The sequence below is a fragment of the Bombina bombina genome, chromosome 4, assembly GCF_027579735.1.
Source record: "Bombina bombina isolate aBomBom1 chromosome 4, aBomBom1.pri, whole genome shotgun sequence".
NCBI lineage: Eukaryota > Metazoa > Chordata > Amphibia > Anura > Bombinatoridae > Bombina > Bombina bombina.
In genome coordinates, this window is record NC_069502.1 from 1,089,292,205 (window position 1) to 1,089,314,340 (window position 22,136).

The 22,136-nt window shown below is 39.7% G+C and overlaps 1 protein-coding gene across 6 annotated transcripts in view; it reads right to left on the bottom strand.

The window, feature by feature from the left end:
- The window catches only part of PPM1B (protein phosphatase, Mg2+/Mn2+ dependent 1B), a 103,861-nt gene that overhangs the window by 36,941 nt on the left and 44,784 nt on the right, over positions 1–22,136 (bottom strand). For all 6 annotated transcript variants that reach the window (XM_053712277.1, XM_053712275.1, XM_053712274.1 and 3 more), the window contains exon 3: positions 5,883–6,000. In XM_053712277.1, the coding sequence (XP_053568252.1) occupies positions 5,883–6,000 (118 nt within the window). The remainder of the gene's footprint in view (positions 1–5,882; positions 6,001–22,136) is intronic.

A 22,136-nucleotide genomic window follows, 5' to 3' on the forward strand; every position in this document is an offset into this window, starting at 1 on the left:
TAAACTTCTCTTTTGCTGAGAATAGTGCCTCTATTCCCACCTCTTGGGTGTCTAGGGATTAATTGAATAGCTTGGAATGTAAGCAATGAACTGTCTGAGTTGTGATATCGTTTGAAATGTAATGAAATGGGGGTGGTTGACTCTGGATCCTCAATTGAGCGTAAATGCTCAAGAAAACGATCCTTTAGCGCACGTGTCGTTTGTCCCACGTACTGCCTATGACACCCCCTGCAGGTCAAAAGATATATGACATAGCACGAGTTACATGTCATGTGCTCACGAATTTCAAAAATCTTGTGGCTATTGCTTGATTCAAAGCTTGTGCCAAAAGTAGCATAGGCACATGACTTGCATCTCGTACTGCCACATTTAAAGAAACCAGGTTTAATAGAAAGCCAATTCCTGTGTGACTGTTGCCTAGGCAATCTTTTTATTATCTTCAGTTTTTATTTTGTCTACTTCTGATGAAACTAGCTTCTCAAAAACTTCAATATTACTTCCTTTATTGAATGCTGGATAGAACTTTGATTTTGGCTTAAGATTAGTATAACTGATCTCATTATGGGTATTCCCTGTCATAGTGACCTGTTTTTCTAATGGATTTTTAATGAAATGTCTCTTCAGAGTTAACTGTCTAACAAATTGTTTTATATGGATGTGGGTTTCGAATTTATTTAATTTTGCTGTTGGTGCGAAGGTGAGACCCAACTTCAAAACTTTGTTCTAATCTTCTGAGTGTTTTCTGACTTAAATTAAATATATATTCGTTTTCTCTATTTCCATTTCTTTTTGGACTATGCGTCTTTTTCTACTTCTGACTCCTCTAGACTTTTTTATTCTTTTTCTTTGATCTAATGGCGTTCCTACCCCTAAAAAAATGATGTGCTTGGTCTAATTGTATCATTTTCACCCTGTGTTTCTCCTATTATGTCGTGATGTGTTTCTATCGGATTGAATCTATTTCTTAAAGAAATAGTCCATTCCTTCTTCGTATGTCTTAGTTTATTCTCATTATGAAAGTGATGATTATAGTTTTGAAACTGGTGATAATTATCTCGATCTCTATTATAGTGGTCTCTATTGTAGTGCTCTCCGTTATAGTGATCTCTATAGTGATGATCGTATGTGTTATAGTCTGGTCTGTAAAAATCAGTCGCTCTATTCAAATATTGTCTTCATTTCTAATTTTCTTTTCGAATAGGATATCTATCATTAGATCGATTCCTATGCCTAAGGTATCGTTATAGGTGTTTTAAACATTTTAGAATATATATATATATATATATATATAACATCAAGAAAATCAACCTTAAAAGTATCCACATTTACAAATCATAAAGCAGATTGGTTAACCAATCACCTATCAGGTGTATGTATATAAGGACACTTTATACAGCTTTGAACCATCTTGAAAAAGCTGTGTAAAACGGCGAAACGCATTGATGGTATGAATAGAAGTTGCTGACATTGAAGTCACAATAGCCAGTCGAAGGATTGAAACTGATTTAAAAGGGACTTAATATCTCTCAAAAGGATTTTACTAACACTCTGCACAGAGTAAGGATATAAGAATTCGTCACGGAACTACTTCCCATAGTAGTGTATACAGACAGTGACATCAACCCGGAAAACCAACTAAACTGAGCTGCACAGACACCTGTGCCCAGCTAAACACCCGGAAAGTTCCCAGACTGAATCAAGGTAGACACACAGAGGTGTAACAGTCCGTTTTAGTGTGGTACTCCTTTGAGGACAATACAACCTGCTATAAAGCCTTTTAAAAAGCTATTTAAAAATCTGGATTCTCATACAACTATTTGGCTACAATCTATTGGGACAAATTTGTTCACGTAATTTGCCTACAACATTTGTATCCGTTTGCTATACCTACGATAAGGATACGAATATTAAGGACTTTACATATACCTTTAAGTAAAGGACTTTTTCATTATCTAAGAGCTACAAATCGCTGATTTCTTAATGTGCAAGAAATTTGCAAAATAAGGTGGATACTGATATCTATGTGCATGACAAGTCATATTTTTTTTACATCGAGGTGTATGTTTTTAATAGATTTATGCATGTCATATACTTTTTATTATTTTAGAATTTTGTTTAGCAATAAATACTAGCGTTTTTATATACTCCTGAATTTGTGTTCATTTTCAATATCACTAACTATTCAGGTGGATTTAATATAGACACTAGTCTGATATAATATTCTTTAACCCCTTAGCTGTCTAGCACACATATACATACTCTTTTTTATAGATCCTTTTCCTCTTACACTTCCCCTTTAACATAGGAAAAGCAACTAACGCTGCTGACACCGCTGAGGATACTTGCGCGGCAATTTCAGCTTTTAAATATGCTCCACTTGGAGCAATAGAGGAACCGCAGGGCACTGCATGTGACACCATTGAGGCTTGGGACGTTACAGGAGAAGGCTGTGGTAATACCTGAACAGCATCAATCTGAGAGACATTAGGCTCATCACACAAAATTCTCTCTTTACACTGTAAAGTCTTTTTAACACATGAGGAACAGAATTGCATAGGTGAAGCAATCAGCTTCTAAACCCAAAAGATATGCATTAAGCTGATCATTTTCCTGTTCTGTATCAGACATGATCACACTAAGAAACTCACAGAAAAAATAGAAATGCCTTTAATTAAATGACCCTCTGCAAGGGAAAATATTGATACCCCACAGTAAACAAAAATGCTATGATACGCTCCGGAACCCTTTGATAACAAAATTTTTAGACCTCAGGAAACCCCACATCTCAGTCTGAGGCACCTACCTGTCTACCAATTCCGCAAACTAATTTGGAAATAGATCCTCACTCGCTCCGCCACCCGCTGTAAAGACGAAGCCTAAAACGGTGGTCACGTGATCGGGTTGAATTTTAGCTGCGCCACTAGAAGCGCAAAATTAAATAACCACCTACTTCCTGGTTATGCTATAGCACAACAAACATATTCTCCCCTGCTTGAGAGAGAAAGAATACAATCTTAAGCAAACTAGCTGCTTCTGAGTAAATAACAGAACACACACCGGACCGCATATAAAAATAAATCCTAAATCAATTAAATAAATTAAAAATTAAATTAATTCCCCTCATATAGCTGAAAAAGCAAACTGATAAGAGCCTCTAAAAATTAACCCTTGCTACCCTGGGGTACAAGGGTACAAAGTACCAGTCACAATGCCCTGCTCCATGCCCACCAATCCTTACAAAAGGATTATTTGTGCCAAAAAAGATAAATGCAAATAAAGTGCAAGGTCTCACCATCCTGGAAGAAAATAGGCACTTACCTGCCAAATCAGCTGTCCAGCATATAGACAGCTATCAGGTATGTAAGGACACAGCTCCTCTCAGAGACCTGTAGGAAAGAAAGGACAGAGTCACATACTCTGATTTTCTATAATAGAGCAGCACAAATGTTAGGAAAAATTCAGTAAGGCCCCCCTTACAATTCCTAATTGCTAAAAAGCCAACACTGCCCTTACTAGACACAAAAAATCTTGCTTGCAGTAATAAAACTCAATTTTCTTCAGACACCAAAAACTTGACCTCCTCCATTGACAGAGACAAAGGGGTTTGTGGGTAAGGGAGTTACACTCATTGCCTCCTCTTGCTGGCCAGGAGTGATATTCCCAACAGTAATTGATGATCCCGTGGACTCACCGTGTCTTAAGAAATTAGGTTGTGACATTTTGGTGCACCACCTTCTAGACCAGTGTTTTTCAACCAGTGTGCCGTGGCACACTAGTGTGCTGTGAGAGATCCCCAGGTGTGCCACGGCAGACTGACAACAGTGTGACATATTTTTTAAACTTTGCTTGTTTTTTACTCCCAGTGCAGGGGTAGTTTGTAGGAGGCATGGCATAACAGCACAATACATACAGTATGTGTGTGTTTGTGTGTATGTGTATATATATATGCTGTATTAGGCTACAATGTGTGATTTTTTTTAAATTTTGGGATGGTGGTGTGCCACAGGATTTTTTAATGTAAAAAAGTGTGCCACGGCAAAAAAAAGGTTAAAAATCACTGTTCTAGACAAATCAAGAATATAGCCTATTCAATGGTATTTTAAAGACTGGAGGGAGGTTTATTTTGTTGGAAAGGAAGTGGCTGTATTACTAAAAAAAAAAAAAAAAAAAAAAAAAAAGATTTAAAGTTCTATCTGTTGCACAAAAAAATCATTTTAAAAAGGGACACTGAACCCAAATTTTTTATTTTGTGATTCAGATAGAGCATGCAATTTTAAGCAACTTTCTAATTTACTCCTATTATCAAAATTTGTATCTTTCTCTTGGAATCCCTAAAGGATACGTTTAGGTACAAACAAAAGGGACACTAAAGTAAATTTCACGTCGCCCCCTCTTCTAATTACAGGTGCCACTATTTTGGAACTTAAGTTTCAATGTAGATATCTGAAGGGGTGTTGATGCACATGTAATGGAATGCAAGCTAGATTTCAATGTGGCGGCGATGATAGATAGATAGATATATATCCCTATTAATTATTTTGACCATCTAAGTTTTCATACTAAATGATGTTATATTGAAGTGTATTTATACAATTAAATTTGTAATGATTTGTTACAATTTTTTTTAAATAGTTACTTTACACCTTCTGGCTTGGAGCACCTGAATTGTACCCAATTGTGGCATTTTATAGCTCCAAAATGTAAAAAAAAACAAAAAAAAAAAACCCACCTCTTTGTTTATATAGTAAACGTTCACGTGTACAACACATTTTTAATTCCCTTGAAGTATTTCAGTTTTCACTTTTTTTATTACAAATAATGAAGGTTATTTTAGCATTTCCATTGCCTGATTACAAATAGATCCCAGACATCAAGCTGTATCCTACATAAAGTAGGAAGCATCTGTAGCATTTCAGAATGCATGCATTTAGACTGAAGAGGAGTGGTTCTGCAATGATGAAAATTGCTGGAAAGGTTATACTACTTTTGTAGATCCAGTTTCCAACTTTTTTGGCTTGATTTCGAATAGGTATTATGCGCATGTTTTGTTTTCCAAGTGCCTTACAAATTGGCTACAAGAGGTTAAAGTCCAAATTAAACTGTCATGATTCAGATAAAGCAGCAATTATAAACAACGTTTCAATTTACTTCCATTAATAAATATATGTGCACAGTCTTATATTTACATTGAGTCGCTTGCTCCTACTGAGGACGAGCAAAAATTCACAGAATATAAGTATATGCATTTGCGACTGGCTGATGTCTGTCACATGATACAGTGGGAGTGGAAATAGACAATTAAATTGAAATGTCAGGAAAAAAAAAAATCTAACTCATTTGAAGTTTAGACTAAGTGCTATTGAATTGTCTTTATTATGCATTTGTTGATTATGCATAAAAAAAAAAAAAATTCTACTGTATTGACTGATCCTTTAAATACTAAAATGGATTTCTGAAACAGCATATCCCAGTCAAGTTCAGGACAATTTTCCATACCGTTCTGTGGTTGCAAGAAAAGGAGAACAGAGAAACGAATGTGCCACAAAAGTGTGCTCAAGACATCTATATGCACTACTCATGCTTCTCCAAAAAATTCAGATTAGTGCTGCGGGCATGCAGGAGGTGCAGATTTGAGATTAAAATAATGGCATACACTCAGCACTTTATACCAATACATTATTATATTTTCTTGAATAAAAAAAAAAAACACTTGCATACAATGCATAGAAGTTAATTTCATTATAATGAGCTACAAAGAAACACAAATGCATGATGTGCCTAACCGTAAAATTGGGAAAGGTTTTTACAATTGTAAAACAAGTTTGCTAGCTGTATTTTAGAAATAAACTTATAACTAAACAGAGTTTAGGAAAAATATTTACCTTCAATTCTTGATTCTAAATGTTTATCCAAATCTGCATCTTTCTTGATTGCATCTTCTGAGACCTTAGGGGCATTTTGCATACAAACAAGCACAATGCTCATGTTATCACGACTTCCCTGGGTACAAAAGAATAAAAAAAGTATAGTAAAGTAAATATTCAGAAATGCAACATAAAATGTACTACTTGTTAAAGGGCCATTGTACACTAGATATTTCTTTGCATAAATGTTTTTGGAAAAATGTATAGTTTTGCTTATTTTTAAAATAACATTGTGCTGGTTTTCAGACTCCTAAGACCCAAAGTTTTAGATTCATACAGATTTCAGATTGCTTCTGTTTGTATAATGGGTCTTTCCATAAGCAGGGTTGGGGGGAGGTTCTGCTTTAAGCCCCTTTCAGCGAGTATCCCTGCCTAACCTCATCAACAGTGCTAAATTGGGAGCTTCTAGGTAAATGTTTAAAAGGTTTTATACTGTATTTTTGTATCAGTATCTCTGCATTTTATTCTTTATAGTAGTGTCGAATAAATGCAGTTAAATGAAAATTGGTGTATACTGTCCCTTTAAGGAGGAATTGACAAGACAAAGCTTATAACAAACTTATCTACCACGTATAATTTTGAGGAGCCATCCATTAGACACACACACACAGTACTGTTCAAAAAGTATCAGGCCACCATTAAGATTTTTTTTATTGGCAATAGTCGAAAATACAGATTTAGAGACATACAGGACATTGCAAAACAAGTTTGAACCATGCGTACATACAACAATACATAAAGTCATGGTTTAACTTTTGTTCAGAGGCGGTTGTAGATGTTTTAATGACCATCCATATTTGTTTTTCGGTCTCCAACTTGGATTTATCACTACATAATACTAATTTTCCACTGATCTTCATTCCAATCTTTGTGAGCTTTAGCATATCTTAGCATTTTTACCCTGTTCCCCTTCTGAAAAAGTGGTTTCTTGGCTGCTACATTTTCACAAAGGCCATTCCTTATCAAGCTCCTTCGACTGTTGAAGGGTCAACTTGACATTATGATGAAGCTGCCAGATGCTGAGCCAGGTCCTTGCTGGACTTCTTCCGGTTTCTCAAAGAAGAAACTGAGAAACTCTCAAAGGGAAATCAGCAAACAAACTGATGTGGTATTCAAGCAATTAAAGAAATTTGAAAAATCCAGGGAAGTCAAGGACAAAAAAAAAAAAAAAAAAAAAAATATACTGGAAGGCCAAGAAAACTTTTGATTTTATCAGTTTCTTCTTTGAGAGACTGGAAGAAGTCCAGCAAGGACCTGGCTCAGCATCTGGAAACTTAATTAGGATATCAAGTTAGCCTTAGATGAACAACAACAACAGATGACCATATTACACCGTTTCATGATTTATTTAACAAAATAAAGCCACAATGGAGAAGCCATGTGTGAAAAACTAAGTACACCTTATGATTCAATAGCTAGCCTTTAGCAGCAATAACTTGAAGTAATCCTTTTCTATATAACTATTAGTCTATCACATCGTTATAAAGAAGAGTGGGCCAAAATTCCTCCAACATTGCTTCAGTTCGTTGAGGTTTGCAGGCATTCGTTTATGCTCAGCTCTCTTAAGTTCCTGCCACAGCATTTCAATCGGGTTGAGGTCTGGACTTTGACTAGGCCATTGCAATACCTTGATTATTTTCTTTTTCAGCCATGCTGTTGCAGATTTGCAGGTGTGCCTGGGATCCTGGTCCTGTTGCATGACCCAATTTCGGCAAAGCTTTAGCTGTCGGACAGATGGCCTCACATTTGACTCTAAAATACATTGATATACAGAGAAGTTTATGGTGGACTCAATGACTGCAAGTTGCCCAGGTCCTGTGGCTGCAAAACAGACCAAATCATCACCCCTCCACCACCGTGCTTGACAGTTGGTATGAGGTGTTTGTGAATGATATGCGGTGGTTGACAATAACCAAAAATTTCCACTTTGGTCTTGTCTGTCCAAAGGACATTGCTAAAGAAATCTTGTGATTTGTTCAGATGCAACTTTGCAAACCTAAGCAGTGCTGCCATGTTCTAGAGAGAAGAGGCTTTCTCCTGGCAACCCTTTCATAAAAACCATACTTGTTCAGTCTTTTTCAAATTGTACTGTCAAACTTTAACATGTTGAGGCCTTTAGAGCGTTTGAGATCTAACTCTTGGGCTTGGGTCTGACCTTGGGGTGAATTTGCGGTGACATCCACTCCTGGGAAGATTGGCAACTTTCCTGAATGTTTTCCACTTGTGAATAATCTCACTGTAGAATGATGGACTTTAAATTGTTTGGAAATGGCCTTAAAACCCTCCCCAGAAAGACAGGCAGCAACATCAGCTTCTCTAAGATCATTGCTGATGTCTTTCCTCCTTGGCATTCTGTGAACACAAACCTGAATGCTCTAAACCAGCAAACTTAAAGTTTAGATTTTATAGTGGTCACACTTGCTAAAGATTAATTAATCAAGGGCATTTGATTAGCAGTACCTGGCTGCTACTTTGCCTCTTAATTCCTATGGAAGTGTGTACTTCATTTTTCTCATATGGCTTTATTTTAGTTAGAGACTGTGTAATAAGTCATGTATGTTTCATCTGAGGTTCTATTTACCTAATTTTAAGACCTGCTAAGGACCAGATGATTGTTAAGTCCCGATACGTAAAACCATAAAATTCAAAGAATACATACAACTATGGTATACTAGTCAGGGGTTAAAAGCTACTAGCCCAGAGGGAGAAATTTAATAGTCAGGAACTGCAGCTCTCACAAGGATAAATGGCCACACAGAATTATATTATATTATCCTTGGGAAGTGAAACAAATCCCATGAGATCACAGTAATGCAAAGTGTGACAGCTCTGATGAAGGAGATTGTGGGTTTTTTTTTTTGTTTTTTTTTACATACAGCTGATAGTAGCTGAAGATTTTTACACTCAGCTGCTTCAACTGCCCTCTCCTAATTTACAACAGGTAGCCTTCTGGAAAACAGCTTCTTCATTATATTTTACCTACCAAGTTGTTTTTTATTGTATGTGTTTGTATATTTAATGATAATTCCTTTTGTTTTGTTTTTATTTTAAATGTACGTATTACCATGACTTTGTAATTACAGGCTGTGCTAATCATAATTTGCATACCTCTAGCTCATTGCATATTTTAATCAACTTTATGTCTGCCATTATGTTAAGTTAGTTTAAGCAGCTCTAGCCCGAATATGTGTATTTGTTTAATGGTTTTATTTCACCCCTTGTATACCTCAGTCTTATCTCTGTAATATTTTGATGTTTTGTTTCTGCATGAATGACCCTTAGCTCAAATGTCCATAAATGCATCCTCCCACTCTTTTAAAACACTTTTGCTGGCCCATCATTAATCTAATATATCTCTCTCCTTCAGCTTGATTTCAAACACATCATCTCCCAGAACTCACAGAAAAACAAAATTTATGCTTACCTGATAAATTCATTTCTCCTGTAGTGTGGTCAGTCCACGGGTCATCATTACTTCTGGGATATTATCTCCTCCCCTACAGGAAGTGCAAGAGGATTCACCCAGCAGAGCTGCTATATAGCTCCTCCCCTCTACGTCACCTCCAGTCATTCGACCAAAGGACCAACGAGAAAGGAGAAGCCCAAGGGTATAGTGGTGACTGGAGTATAATCCAAAAAAATTTTAAGCCTGCCATAAAAAACAGGGCGGGCCGTGGACTGACCACACTAAAGGAGAAATGAATTTATCAGGTAAGCATAAATTTTGTTTTCTCCTGTTAAGTGTGGTCAGTCCACGGGTCATCATTACTTCTGGGATACCAATACCAAAGCAAAAGTACACGGATGACGGGAGGGACAGGCAGGCTCTTTATACGGAGGGAACCACTGCCTGAAGAACCTTTCTCCCAAAAACAGCCTCCGAAGAAGCAAAAGTGTCAAATTTGTAAAATTTGGAAAAAGTATGAAGAGAAGACCAAGTTGCAGCCTTGCAAATCTGTTCAACAGAAGCCTCATTCTTAAAGGCCCAAGTGGAAGCCACAGCTCTAGTAGAATGAGCTGTAATTCTTTCAGGAGGCTGCTGTCCAGCAGTCTCATAGGCTAATCGTATTATGCTACGAAGCCAAAAAGAGAGAGAGGTAGCCGAAGCTTTTTGACCTCTCCTCTGACCAGAATAAATGACAAACAGAGAAGACGTTTGACGAAAATCCTTAGTTGCCTGTAGATAAAATTTCAGGGCACGGACTACATCTAGATTGTGTAGCAGAAGTTCCTTCTTCGAGGAAGGATTAGGACACAAAGATGGAACAACAATCTCTTGATTGATATTCCTGTTAGTGACCACCTTAGGTAGGAACCCAGGTTTAGTACGCAGAACTACCTTGTCTGAATGAAAAATCAGATAAGGAGAATCACAATGTAAGGCAGATAACTCAGAAACTCTTCGAGCCGAGGAAATAGCCATTAAAAACAGAACTTTCCAAGATAACAACTTGATATCAATGGAATGAAGGGGTTCAAACGGAACACCCTGTAAAACATTAAGAACTAAGTTCAAACTCCATGGCGGAGCAACAGTTTTAAACACAGGCTTGATCCTAGCTAAAGCCTGACAAAAAGCTTGAACGTCCGGAACTTCTGACAGACGTTTGTGTAAAAGAATGGACAGAGCTGAAATCTGTCCCTTTAAAGAACTAGCGGATAACCCCTTTTCTAAACCCTCTTGTAGAAAAGCCAATATCCTTGGAATCCTAACCTTACTCCATGAGTAACTCTTGGATTCGCACCAATATAAGTATTTACGCCATATTTTATGGTAAATCCTTCTGGTAACAGGCTTCCTAGCCTGTATTAAGGTATCAATAACTGGCTCAGAAAAACCACGTTTTGATAAAATCAAGCGTTCAATTTCCAAGCAGTCAGCTTCAGAGAAGTTAGATTTTGATGTTTGAATGGACCCTGGATCAGAAGGTCCTGTTTCAGAGGTAGAGACCAAGGCGGACAGGATGACATGTCCACTAGATCTGCATACCAAGTCCTGCATGGCCATGCAGGTGCTATTAGAATCACTGATGCTCTCTCCTGTTTGATTCTGGCAATCAATCGAGGAAGCATCGGGAAGGGTGGAAACACATAAGCCATCCCGAAGGTCCAAGGTGCTGTCAAAGCATCTATCAGAACCGCTCCCGGATCCCTGGATCTGGACCCGTAGCGAGGAAGCTTGGCGTTCTGATGAGACGCCATGAGATCTATCTCTGGTTTGCCCCAACGTCGAAGTATCTGGGCAAAGACCTCCGGATGAAGTTCCCACTCCCCCGGATGAAAAGTCTGACGACTCAAGAAATCCGCCTCCCAGTTCTCCACTCCGGGATGTGGATTGCAGACAGGTGGCAAGAGTGAGACTCTGCCCAGCGAATTATCTTTGATACTTCCATCATTGCTAGGGAGCTTCTTGTCCCTCCCCGATGGTTGATGTAAGCTACAGTCGTGATGTTGTCCGACTGAAACCTGATGAACCCCCGAGTTGTTAACTGGGGCCAAGCCAGAAGGGCATTGAGAACTGCTCTCAGTTCCAGAATGTTTATTGGAAGGAGACTCTCCTCCTGATTCCATAGTCCCTGAGCCTTCAGAGAGTTCCAGACAGCGCCCCAACCTAGTAGGCTGGCGTCTGTTGTTACAATTGTCCAGTCTGGCCTGCTGAATGGCATCCCCCTGGACAGATGTGGCCGATAAAGCCACCATAGAAGAGAATTTCTGGTCTCTTGATTCAGATTCAGAGTGGGGGACAAATCTGAGTAATCCCCATTCCACTGACTTAGCATGCACAATTGCAGCGGTCTGAGATGTAGGCGTGCAAAAGGTACCATGTCCATTGCCGCTACCATTAAGCCGATCACCTCCATGCATTGAGCTACTGACGGGTGTTGAATGGAATGAAGGACACGGCATGCATTTTGAAGCTTTGTTAACCTGTCTTCTGTCAGGTAAATCTTCATTTCTACAGAATCTATCAGAGTCCCCAAGAAGGGAACTCTTGTGAGTGGAAAGAGAGAACTCTTCTTTTCGTTAACCTTCCATCCATGCGACCTTAGAAATGCCAGTACTAACTCTGTATGAGACTTGGCAGTTTGAAAGCTTGAAGCTTGTATCAGAATGTCGTCTAGGTACGGAGCTACCGAAATTCCTCGCGGTCTTAGTACCGCCAGAAGAGTACCCAGAACCTTTGTGAAGATTCTTGGAGCCGTAGCCAATCCGAATGGAAGAGCTACAAACTGGTAATGCCTGTCTAGAAAGGCAAACCTTAGATACCGGTAATGATTTCTGTGAATCGGTATGTGAAGGTAAGCATCCTTTAAATCCACTGTGGTCATGTACTGACCCTCTTGGATCATGGGCAAAATTGTTCGAATAGTTTCCATCTTGAACGATGGAACTCTTAGGAACTTGTTTAGGATCTTTAAATCCAAGATTGGCCTGAAAGTTCCCTCTTTTTTGGGAACTACAAACAGATTTGAGTAAAACCCTTGTCCTTGTTCCGACCGCGGAACTGGATGGATCACTCCCATTAATAAAAGATCTTGTACGCAGCGTAGGAACGCTTCTTTCTTTATTTGGTTTGTTGACAACCTTGACAGATGAAATCTCCCTCTTGGGGGAGAGGATTTGAAGTCCAGAAGGTATCCCTGAGATATGATCTCTAACGCCCAGGGATCCTGAACATCTCTTGCCCAAGCCTGGGCGAAGAGAGAAAGTCTGCCCCCTACTAGATCCGGTCCCGGATCGGGGGCCCTCGATTCATGCTGTCTTAGGGGCAGCAGCAGGTTTCCTGGCCTGCTTGCCCTTGTTCCAGGACTGGTTAGGTTTCCAGCCTTGTCTGTAGCGAGCAACAGCTCCTTCCTGTTTTGGTGCAGAGGAAGTTGGTGCTGTTCCTGTTTTAAAATTACGAAAGGAACGAAAATTAGACTGTCTAGCCCTAGGTTTGGCTTTGTCCTGAGGCAGGGCATGGCCTTTACCTCCTGTAATGTCAGCGATAATCTCCTTCAACCCGGGCCCGAATAAGGTCTGCCCTTTGAAAGGTATATTAAGCAATTTAGATTTAGAAGTAACATCAGCTGACCATGATTTTAGCCACAGCGCTCTGCGTGCCTGAATGGCAAATCCGGAATTCTTAGCCGTAAGTTTAGTTAAGTGTACTACGGCATCTGAAATAAATGAGTTAGCTAACTTAAGGGTTCTAAGTTTGAGTGTAATCTCATCTAGTGTAGATGATTCAAGTGTCTCTTCCAGAGACTCAAACCAAAATGCTGCTGCAGCCGTGACAGGCGCAATACATGCAAGAGGTTGCAATATAAAACCTTGTTGAACAAACATTTTCTTAAGGTAACCCTCTAATTTTTTATCCATTGGATCTGAAAAGGCACAGCTATCCTCCACCGGGATAGTGGTACGCTTAGCCAAAGTAGAAACTGCTCCCTCCACCTTAGGGACCGTTTGCCATAAGTCCCGTGTGGTGGCGTCTATTGGAAACATTTTTCTAAATATCGGAGGAGGTGAGAACGGCACACCGGGCCTATCCCACTCCTTAGTAACAATTTCAGTAAGTCTCTTAGGTATAGGAAAAACATCAGTACTCGCCGGTACCGCAAAATATTTATCCAACCTACACATTTTCTCTGGTATTGCAACTGTGTTACAATCATTCAGAGCCGCTAACACCTCCCCTAGTAATACACGGAGGTTTTCCAGCTTAAATTTAAAATTTGAAATATCTGAATCCAATCTGTTTGGATCAGAACCGTCACCCACAGAATGAAGTTCTCCGTCCTCATGTTCTGCCGCCTGTGACGCAGTGTCTGACATGGCCCTAATATTATCAGCGCACTCTGTTCTCACCCCAGAGTGATCACGCTTGCCTCTAAGTTCTGGTAATTTAGCCAAAACTTCAGTCATGACAGTAGCCATATCCTGTAATGTGATTTGAAATGGCCGCCCAGATGTACTCAGCGCTACAATATCACGCACCTCCCGAGCGGGAGATGCAGGTACTGACACGTGAGGCGAGTTAGTCAGCATAACTCTCCCCTCGTTGTCTGGTGAAATATGTTCAATTTGTACAGATTGACTTTTATTTAAAGTAGCATCAATACAGTTAGTACATAAATTTCTATTGGGCTCCACTTTGGCATTAGTACATATAACACATGTATCTTCCTCTGAATCAGACATGTTTAACACACTAGCAATTAACTAGCAACTTGGAAATGCTTTTTCAATTAATTTACAATTATATGAAAACGAACTGTGCCTATCAGAAGCACAGAAAAAATTATGACAGTTGAAAATAATTAAGTTATAGCATCAAATCTTTGTAAGAAATATACAATTTTAGCAAAGGATTGTTCCCATTAGCAAAGGATAACTAACCCTGTCAGCAGAAAAAATACACAAATAAACGTTTTTTATCACAGTCAGCTACACTCTTCACAGCTCTGCTGTGATGATTACCTCCCTCAAAAAAGGATTTGAAGATCCCTGAGTTCTGAAGAGATGAACCGGATCATGCAGGAAGAAAATGAACCTCTGACTGAATTTTTTGATGCGTAGTAAAAGCGCCAAAAATGGCCCCTCCCCCTCACACATAACAGTGAGAGAGATCAGTGAACTGCTTTAAATTAAACAAAACTATTGCCAAGTGGAAAAAATAATGCCCACAACATTTTTTTCACCCAGTACCTCAGAGAAATAAACGTTTTTACATGCCAGCAAAAAAACGTTTAACCTCAATAAATAAATTGTTATTTAAAACCTATTGCAAGTCCCTGCAAATTAGGTAAAATCTATGCATACAGTATAAAACCTGTGAAGTACCATTCCCCAGAATACTGAAGTGTAAAATATACATACATGACAGCCTGATACCAGCTACCTCTACTGCATTTAAGGCTGAGTTTACATTATAACGGTATGGCAGGATTTTCTCATCAATTCCATGTCAGAAAATAACAGACTGCTACATACCTCTTTGCAGATTCATCTGCCCGCTGTCCCCTGATCTGAAGTTTACCTCTCCTCAGATGGCCGAGAAACAGCAATATGATCTTAACTACTCCGGCTAAAATCATAGAAAAAACTCAGGTAGATTCTTCTTCAAATTCTACCAGAGAATGAATAACACACTCCGGTGCTATTATAAAATAACAAACTTTTGATTGAAGGTAATAAACTAATTAAATCACCACAGTCCTCTCACACATCCTATCTATTCGTTGGGTGCAAGAGAATGACTGGAGGTGACGTAGAGGGGAGGAGCTATATAGCAGCTCTGCTGGGTGAATCCTCTTGCACTTCCTGTAGGGGAGGAGATAATATCCCAGAAGTAATGATGACCCGTGGACTGACCACACTTAACAGGAGAAACAAAGATTTTTACACTCTGCTGCTTCAACTGCCCTCTCCTAACTTACAACAGGTAGCCTTCTGGAAAACAGCTTCCCACCCACCCTACCCCAAGCTCATTTCCTCATTTATAGATAGTCTCCCACACAACTTTCCCTCTCCTGAAATGACAAGTGCAAACACTGATCAGCACATCCTTCCATTCCCTTAACCCTATAAAATACACAGTACTTTTGTAATATGTTTCGTATACCTTTTGTTCAATTATGCAATTATTACAGTAATTCTGTGTCTTATGTTTTTAACTGGTTCCCAATTTTGTAAAAATGCTCAATATATTCATATTCCTTTTTGCTACCCTTTATCTCTATAACAAATTACACTATTCAATTACTCCTTCTCCCTCTCCACCTGCACTGTTCATTAGCCCATCTCTCTTAAACTCACCTTACTTTTGTACTCATTAACTTTACCTATTCCTAAACATTCTTCCCCCTGCAGCTCATCTCAAAAGCAGTCTCACCACTGCAAATCTGTATCTCATCTCACTCTCCCTCTTGCTTCTACTTACTGCTGGTGATATCTCCCCTATTCCTGGTCCCCAACCACTGACAAGCCGTGCACATCCATGTGTACCATCCCACACACTCAGAAAACAAAACTCTGCACCCCTTACTCACATTCCTCTTGCATCAAAAGCCACTACCCTTTTCACTTGTGCACTCTAGAACTCTCGCTCCGTTTGCAACAAGCTCACTTATATACATAACCTCTTCATCTCCCGCTCCCTCAACCTTCTGGCCCTAACAGAAACCTGGCTCTCTCCCCTAGACACAGCATCCACTGCTGCTCTGTCACATGGGGGTCTCCACTTCAGCCACACTCCTAGGTCTGGTAATAGACAAGGAGGTGATGTAGGTATTTTACTTTCCTCTCGTTGCACCTTTCAACAAATAAATCCCATCTCTTCCCTCACTTTTCCCTCATTCGAAACCCACATGATTCGCTTATTCTCCCCTCTCTCTGTACATGTTGCAGTCATATACCGACCCCCTGGCTCCTCAACTCAATTTTTAGATCACTTGGCTGCCTGGCTACCCTATTTCCTTTCCTCAGACACCCTTGCCCTCATTCTTGGTGACTTCAACATCCCCTTTAATCCCACTGCCTCATCTGCTAAACAACTTCTGCAACTCACTTCCTCTTTCGGTCTGTCACAATGGACTGATTCTCCAACTCACAAAGACGGTCACTCTCTTGACCTGATCTTTAGCTATCGATGCACTCTCTCAAACTTTTCAAACTCCCCTTTTCCCCTTTCTGACCACCATCTCCTTACTTGCAACATATCATCCCTTCCTACAACTCTCCCTCCTTCTACGCCTCACACCAAACTTCACAGAAGCATTATGTCTTTAGATCAGCAACTACTTGCTAAATCCCTTAAACCGCTCCTCTCATCCTTCTCCTTCCCTGAACAATCTGCCACTATAATTCCACCCTTATATCCGTCCTTGACAATCTCGCCCCTCTTACCATTGCTCGGAAATCACACACTCATCCTCAGCCCTGGCATACTCCTCTGACACGGTACCTACGCAGATGTTCCCGTACTGCTGAACGGCACTGGAGAAAATCACCGAGTTCAGCTGATTTCCTTCATTACAAATTCATCTTGAACTTCTACTATTCTGCCCTTAATCTCCACAAGCAACACTACTTCTCTACTCTTATCTCTAATCTTTCTTCAAACCCAAAACGTCTGTTCTCTACTTTCAATACTCTCCTCCGCCCTCCCCCACTTCCTAATACAACTTCTCTGTCAGCTCAAGACTTTGCCAGTCACTTCATTAACGAAATTGGCTCCATCAGACATGAAATCAGCTCTCAACATAATTCCATTCTCCCCCCCCCTCAAACACAACCCTCATAACCTGAAACTTAGTTCATTATCCTCTGTTACTGAGGAAGAAGTTTCGCACTTATACTACGCTCTCACCTCACTACCTGTCCCCTTGACCCTATCCCCTCACAGCTACTCCCCTCCCTCTCTGCTACCCTTACCCCTATACTAACACACATTTTCAACCTCTCCCTCAGCACTGGTACATTTACCTCATCGATGAAACATGCACTGGTCACACCTATCCTCAAAAAACCTTCCCTTGATCCTACCTCCCCATCCAACTACCGCCCTATTTCCCTCCTCCCTCTTGCCTCAAAGCTTCTCGAAAAACTAGTATATGCACGTCTATCCCATTTCCTTACGTTAAACTCCCTTCTTGACCCACTGCAATCTGGATTTCGTTCCCATCACTCCACAGAGACCGCTATTGTTAAGGTCACCAACAACCTACTTACAGCAAAATCAGAAGGCCACTTCTCTCTGCTCATCCTCCTTGATCTGTCCGCAGCCTTTGACACCGTCGACCACCCTCTTTTGCTCCAAACCCTCCAATCCTTCGGCATCTGTGACACAGCCCTGTCGTGGCTCTCTTCCTACCTGTCAAACCGTACCTTTAGTGTAGCCTTCTCTGGGGCCTCCTCTGCCCCGTCACCACTATGTGTCGGAGTACCACAAGGCTCTGTCCTCTGTCCCCTTCTCTTCTCAATCTATACGTCATCACTAGGTTCCCTAATTATTTTAAGTCCCACGATTTCCTATATCATTTGTATGCCGATGACACCCAAATCTACTTCTCTGCACCAGACCTATCTCCTTCCTTGCTAACCCGTGTCACTGTCTCTCACATCTCTTCCTGGATGTCCTCTCACTACCTCAAGCTAAATCTCTCCAAAACTGAGCTCCTCATTTTCCCCCCTTCTTCCAAAATCTCCACCCCCAACATCTCTATAACTGTCGACAACTCCATCATTAGCCCTACCCCACATGCCCAATGTCTTGGGGTCACATTTGACTCAGATCTTTCCTTCACTCCTCACATTCAGTCCTTGGCTAAAGCCTGTCGCTTCCACCTTAAAAACATCTCCAAAATTAGACACTTCCTTACACAAGACACAACTAAGATTTTAATCCACTCTCTCATTCTTTCCCGCCTTGATTACTGCAACTCTGTCCTCTCTGGTCTCCCCACCTGCCGCCTAGCTCGTTCACAATCCATAATGAATGCCTCTGCCAGACTCATCTTCCTTACACGTCGCTCTTCATCTGCTGTTCCTCTCTGCCAATCCCTTCACTGGCTTCCTCTTGCCTCTAGGATCAAACACAAAATTCTCACTCTGACATACAAAGCCATCAACTGCACTGCTCCCCCCTACATCTCAGACCTTGTCTCCAGATACTCTCCCTCCCGTCCCCTTCGCTATGCTCATGACCTCCTACTCTCCTCCTCTCTGGTTACCTCATCGCACTCCCGTTTACAGGACTTCTCCAGACTGGCTCCCATCTTGTGGAACTCTCTGCCTCGCCCCACAAGACTCTCCCCAAGTTTTGAAAGCTTCAAGCGCTCCCTAAAGACTCTACTGTTCAGGGATGCATACAACCTATGCTAACCTTACTTTATACCAGTTCCACTCCTCCACTGCTATCCCTTGAACCCCCTTAAGTCCAGCTGTCTGTAGATCACCTTCTTAAGAGCTAATTACAACAGTGCAACTCTTGGCAGGGCCCTCTACCCATTTGATCCCTTTAATTGTTTTCTTGTACTACCCTCTGTTTACAGCGCTGCAGAATCTGTTGGCGCTCTACAAATAAATAATATTTACAGAGCACTTACTGTCTTGAGATTAAAGGGACACTAAACCCAAATTGTTTCTTTCGCGATTCAGATAGAGCATGCAATTTTAAGCAACTTTCTAATTTACTCCTATTAGCAAATTGTCTTCATTCTCTTGGTATGTTTATTTGAAAAGCAAGAACGTAAGTTTAGATGCCGGACCATTTTTGGAGAACAACCTGGGTTGTCCTTGCTAATTGGTTCTGAACCACACATTTGCTGGTTCCTTAGCTTAGATGCCTTTTTTAAATAAAAATAGCAAGGGAACGTAGAAAATTTGATAAAAGGAGTAAATTAGAAAGTTGCATGCTCTATCTGAATCATGAAAGAAAAAAAATGGGGTTTAGTGTCCCTTTAAGACATTGAGGTAAACCATCTTCCTTTTTTACACAGATATGTTCAGCTGATATTTTCTCAGCTATGCTGCATCAATTTCAGATGATTTAGCATTTGGGTATTATGTTTCTTTAAAGAGACACAAGTCAAAATTAAACTTTCATGATTAAGAAAGCGCACACAATTTAAAAAAAAAACTTCTGAGTCTTTTTATATGCACATTTTTGAAGGCACCAGCTCCTACTGAGCATGTAACCAAGCTCACAGGGTATACATATACTAGTTTGTGATTGACTGATTTGTCACATGGTACAGGGGGCAACAAAAGGGAGAAAACTTTAAAAAGAAAAAAAAAAAAAAATCTACTGCTTTTGCAAAATTCAGAATAAGTTTTATAACATTGTCTTTTATTATGCAATTCTTCTGCATTTAGTGGTCCTTTAAAAGAAACACAAATCCCATTTTTTCCTCTCATGATTCAGATAGAGCACATAATTTTAAACACCTTTCCATTTTGCTTGTAATTTTCTTAAAAGGACAGTTAAGTCAAAAATAAACTTTCATGATTCAAACAAGGCATGTCATTTTAAACAACTTTCCAATTCACTTTTATCACCAATTTGGCTTTGTTCTTTTGGCATTCTTAGTTGAAAGCTAAACCTAGGAGGTTCATATGCTAATTTCTTAGACCTTTCAGGCCGCCTCTAATCTGAATGCAATTTGACAGTTTTTAACCACTAGAGGGCGTTAGTGCATGTGTTTCATATAGATAACATTGAGCTCATGCACGTGAAGTTACCTAGGAGTGAGCACTGATAGGCTAAAATGCAAGTCTGTCAAAAAAACTGAAATAAGGGGGCAGTTTGCAGAGGCTTAGATACAAGGTAATTACAGAGGTAAAACTATTATTATAAAACTGTGTTGGTTATGCAAAACTGGGGAATGGTGTTGACTGTCCCTTTAATGCTCTTAGCATAATTTGTTGAAGGAGCAGCAAGGCAATACTGGGAGTTAGCTGAACATATCAGGTGAGCAAATGGCAAGAGGTATATATGTGCAGTCACAAATTAGCTAGCTTCCAGTAGTGAATTGCTGCTTCTGAGCCTACTTAGGTATGCTATTTTACACAGTATAGCTAGAGAACAAAGCAAAATAAATACAATAAGTAAATTGTAAGCTATTTGAATCATGAAATAACATTTTGGGTTTTATATCCCTTTAAGCCTTAAATATAAAAAAACTTAATAGTTTGCAAAGTTTAGATTCATTGTTAATATGGCTCTGTTACAATAGTTATAAATGCTAAAGTTACAAATCTTAATTATATGAGGAGAGAGTATGTATGTGTGTAGCATCAGTTTCCGTCTGATTGAACACACTAACAAAAAAGGTAACTTTAGTGTACTCTAGTATTTATAACTATTTGTAGCACAGAGCCATATTCACAAGGAATCTAAAGTTTGAAAACTGTAAATATTTGGGATTAGCATCTTAGTTTATCCTAGTGTCAAAATTTCAGTTTCACTTTCCAAGGATAATAATCCTTAAAGCGAATTTTGATGCTAAAGTGCCCGGTTTTAAAAAATTCGATTAAAAACAGGGGTACTTTAATGCATCAAAATTTACATTTCACTCCCCCACAACTTACCTTTTAAAAACTTGACAGCAGATCCAGCTTACTCCCGTTGTCGCAAGCCATTTTTTATGCCAGAAATGATGGATAGGTCATCCTCCGATCACGGCTTCCCCCCCGGGGGAATCTATGTCTGATTCAACGCTGTGATTGGAGGAAGCCGGATTCCTCATTTTAGACCCAGGAAGAGGCTTTGCAACGGGTGGAGGAAGCTGGAGCTGCTGTCAAGATTAACAGGTAAGATTTTTTTCACAACAGGAGTGAAATATAAATTGATGAATTAAAGTGCCCCTGTTTTAATCGAATTTTTAAAAACCGGGCACTTTAGCATCAAAATTTACATTCACTTTTAATATAATTCTGTGTGAGCATTTGTCTGTGTAAACTTATCTGTGTGGGTATTTTTCTGTGTGAGCAATTTTCAGTGTGGGTATTTTTCATGTGATCATTTATGACGGTGTTTGTTTTTTTCCATGTGTGCGTTTATCTGGTCACCTTGGAATGGATATTATTAGGACAGGGGGCTACAAATCTGTTTAACATTTAGGAACTAGTAAGAATATTTCAGAGCCAGACAGTGGTATTTGTATAAAGCTATATGGAGAATAGCCCCAAAAGGTTAGGAGCCAGGGGTAAAATTCTAGAAGACAAGAGCTCCTTGGCTCCTAGGTTTGTCAAGCCCTGTATTAGGACATATCTTACAAATTCCAGCAAACCAAAATTTAAACTAGGCTTTTTGTACTATAGCGAATATACTGGAATGTGTAAGAAAATTGAATCCTCTATTCTGGGTGACTTGTAAGACGTATGCAAATATGTAAACCCCTATAATAGAATAGGGATTATGACAGCCACAATAAGTAGCAAGGAGCTGCTAGGTTTTTGTAAATGACTGTCCCGTTTTTAGGGACACAATGTAACTAAGATATTTTACCTCACAATTTCTTCAGCTCACCAGGGCAAGTGCTCTGTGAACAGTTATACTGCAGCTGCTGTCCAGCTGCTAGTTTTGTTTTTTTTGTTTTTTTTTGGGGGGGGGGGACGGGGGACACAAACGCACACACCGCGCCAATCAGTATCAGCAGTGCAGAGGTAATGCATTGCTTTGATCTCATGATTACAATGAAATTTTTAGAAATTTCATAGTAAAAT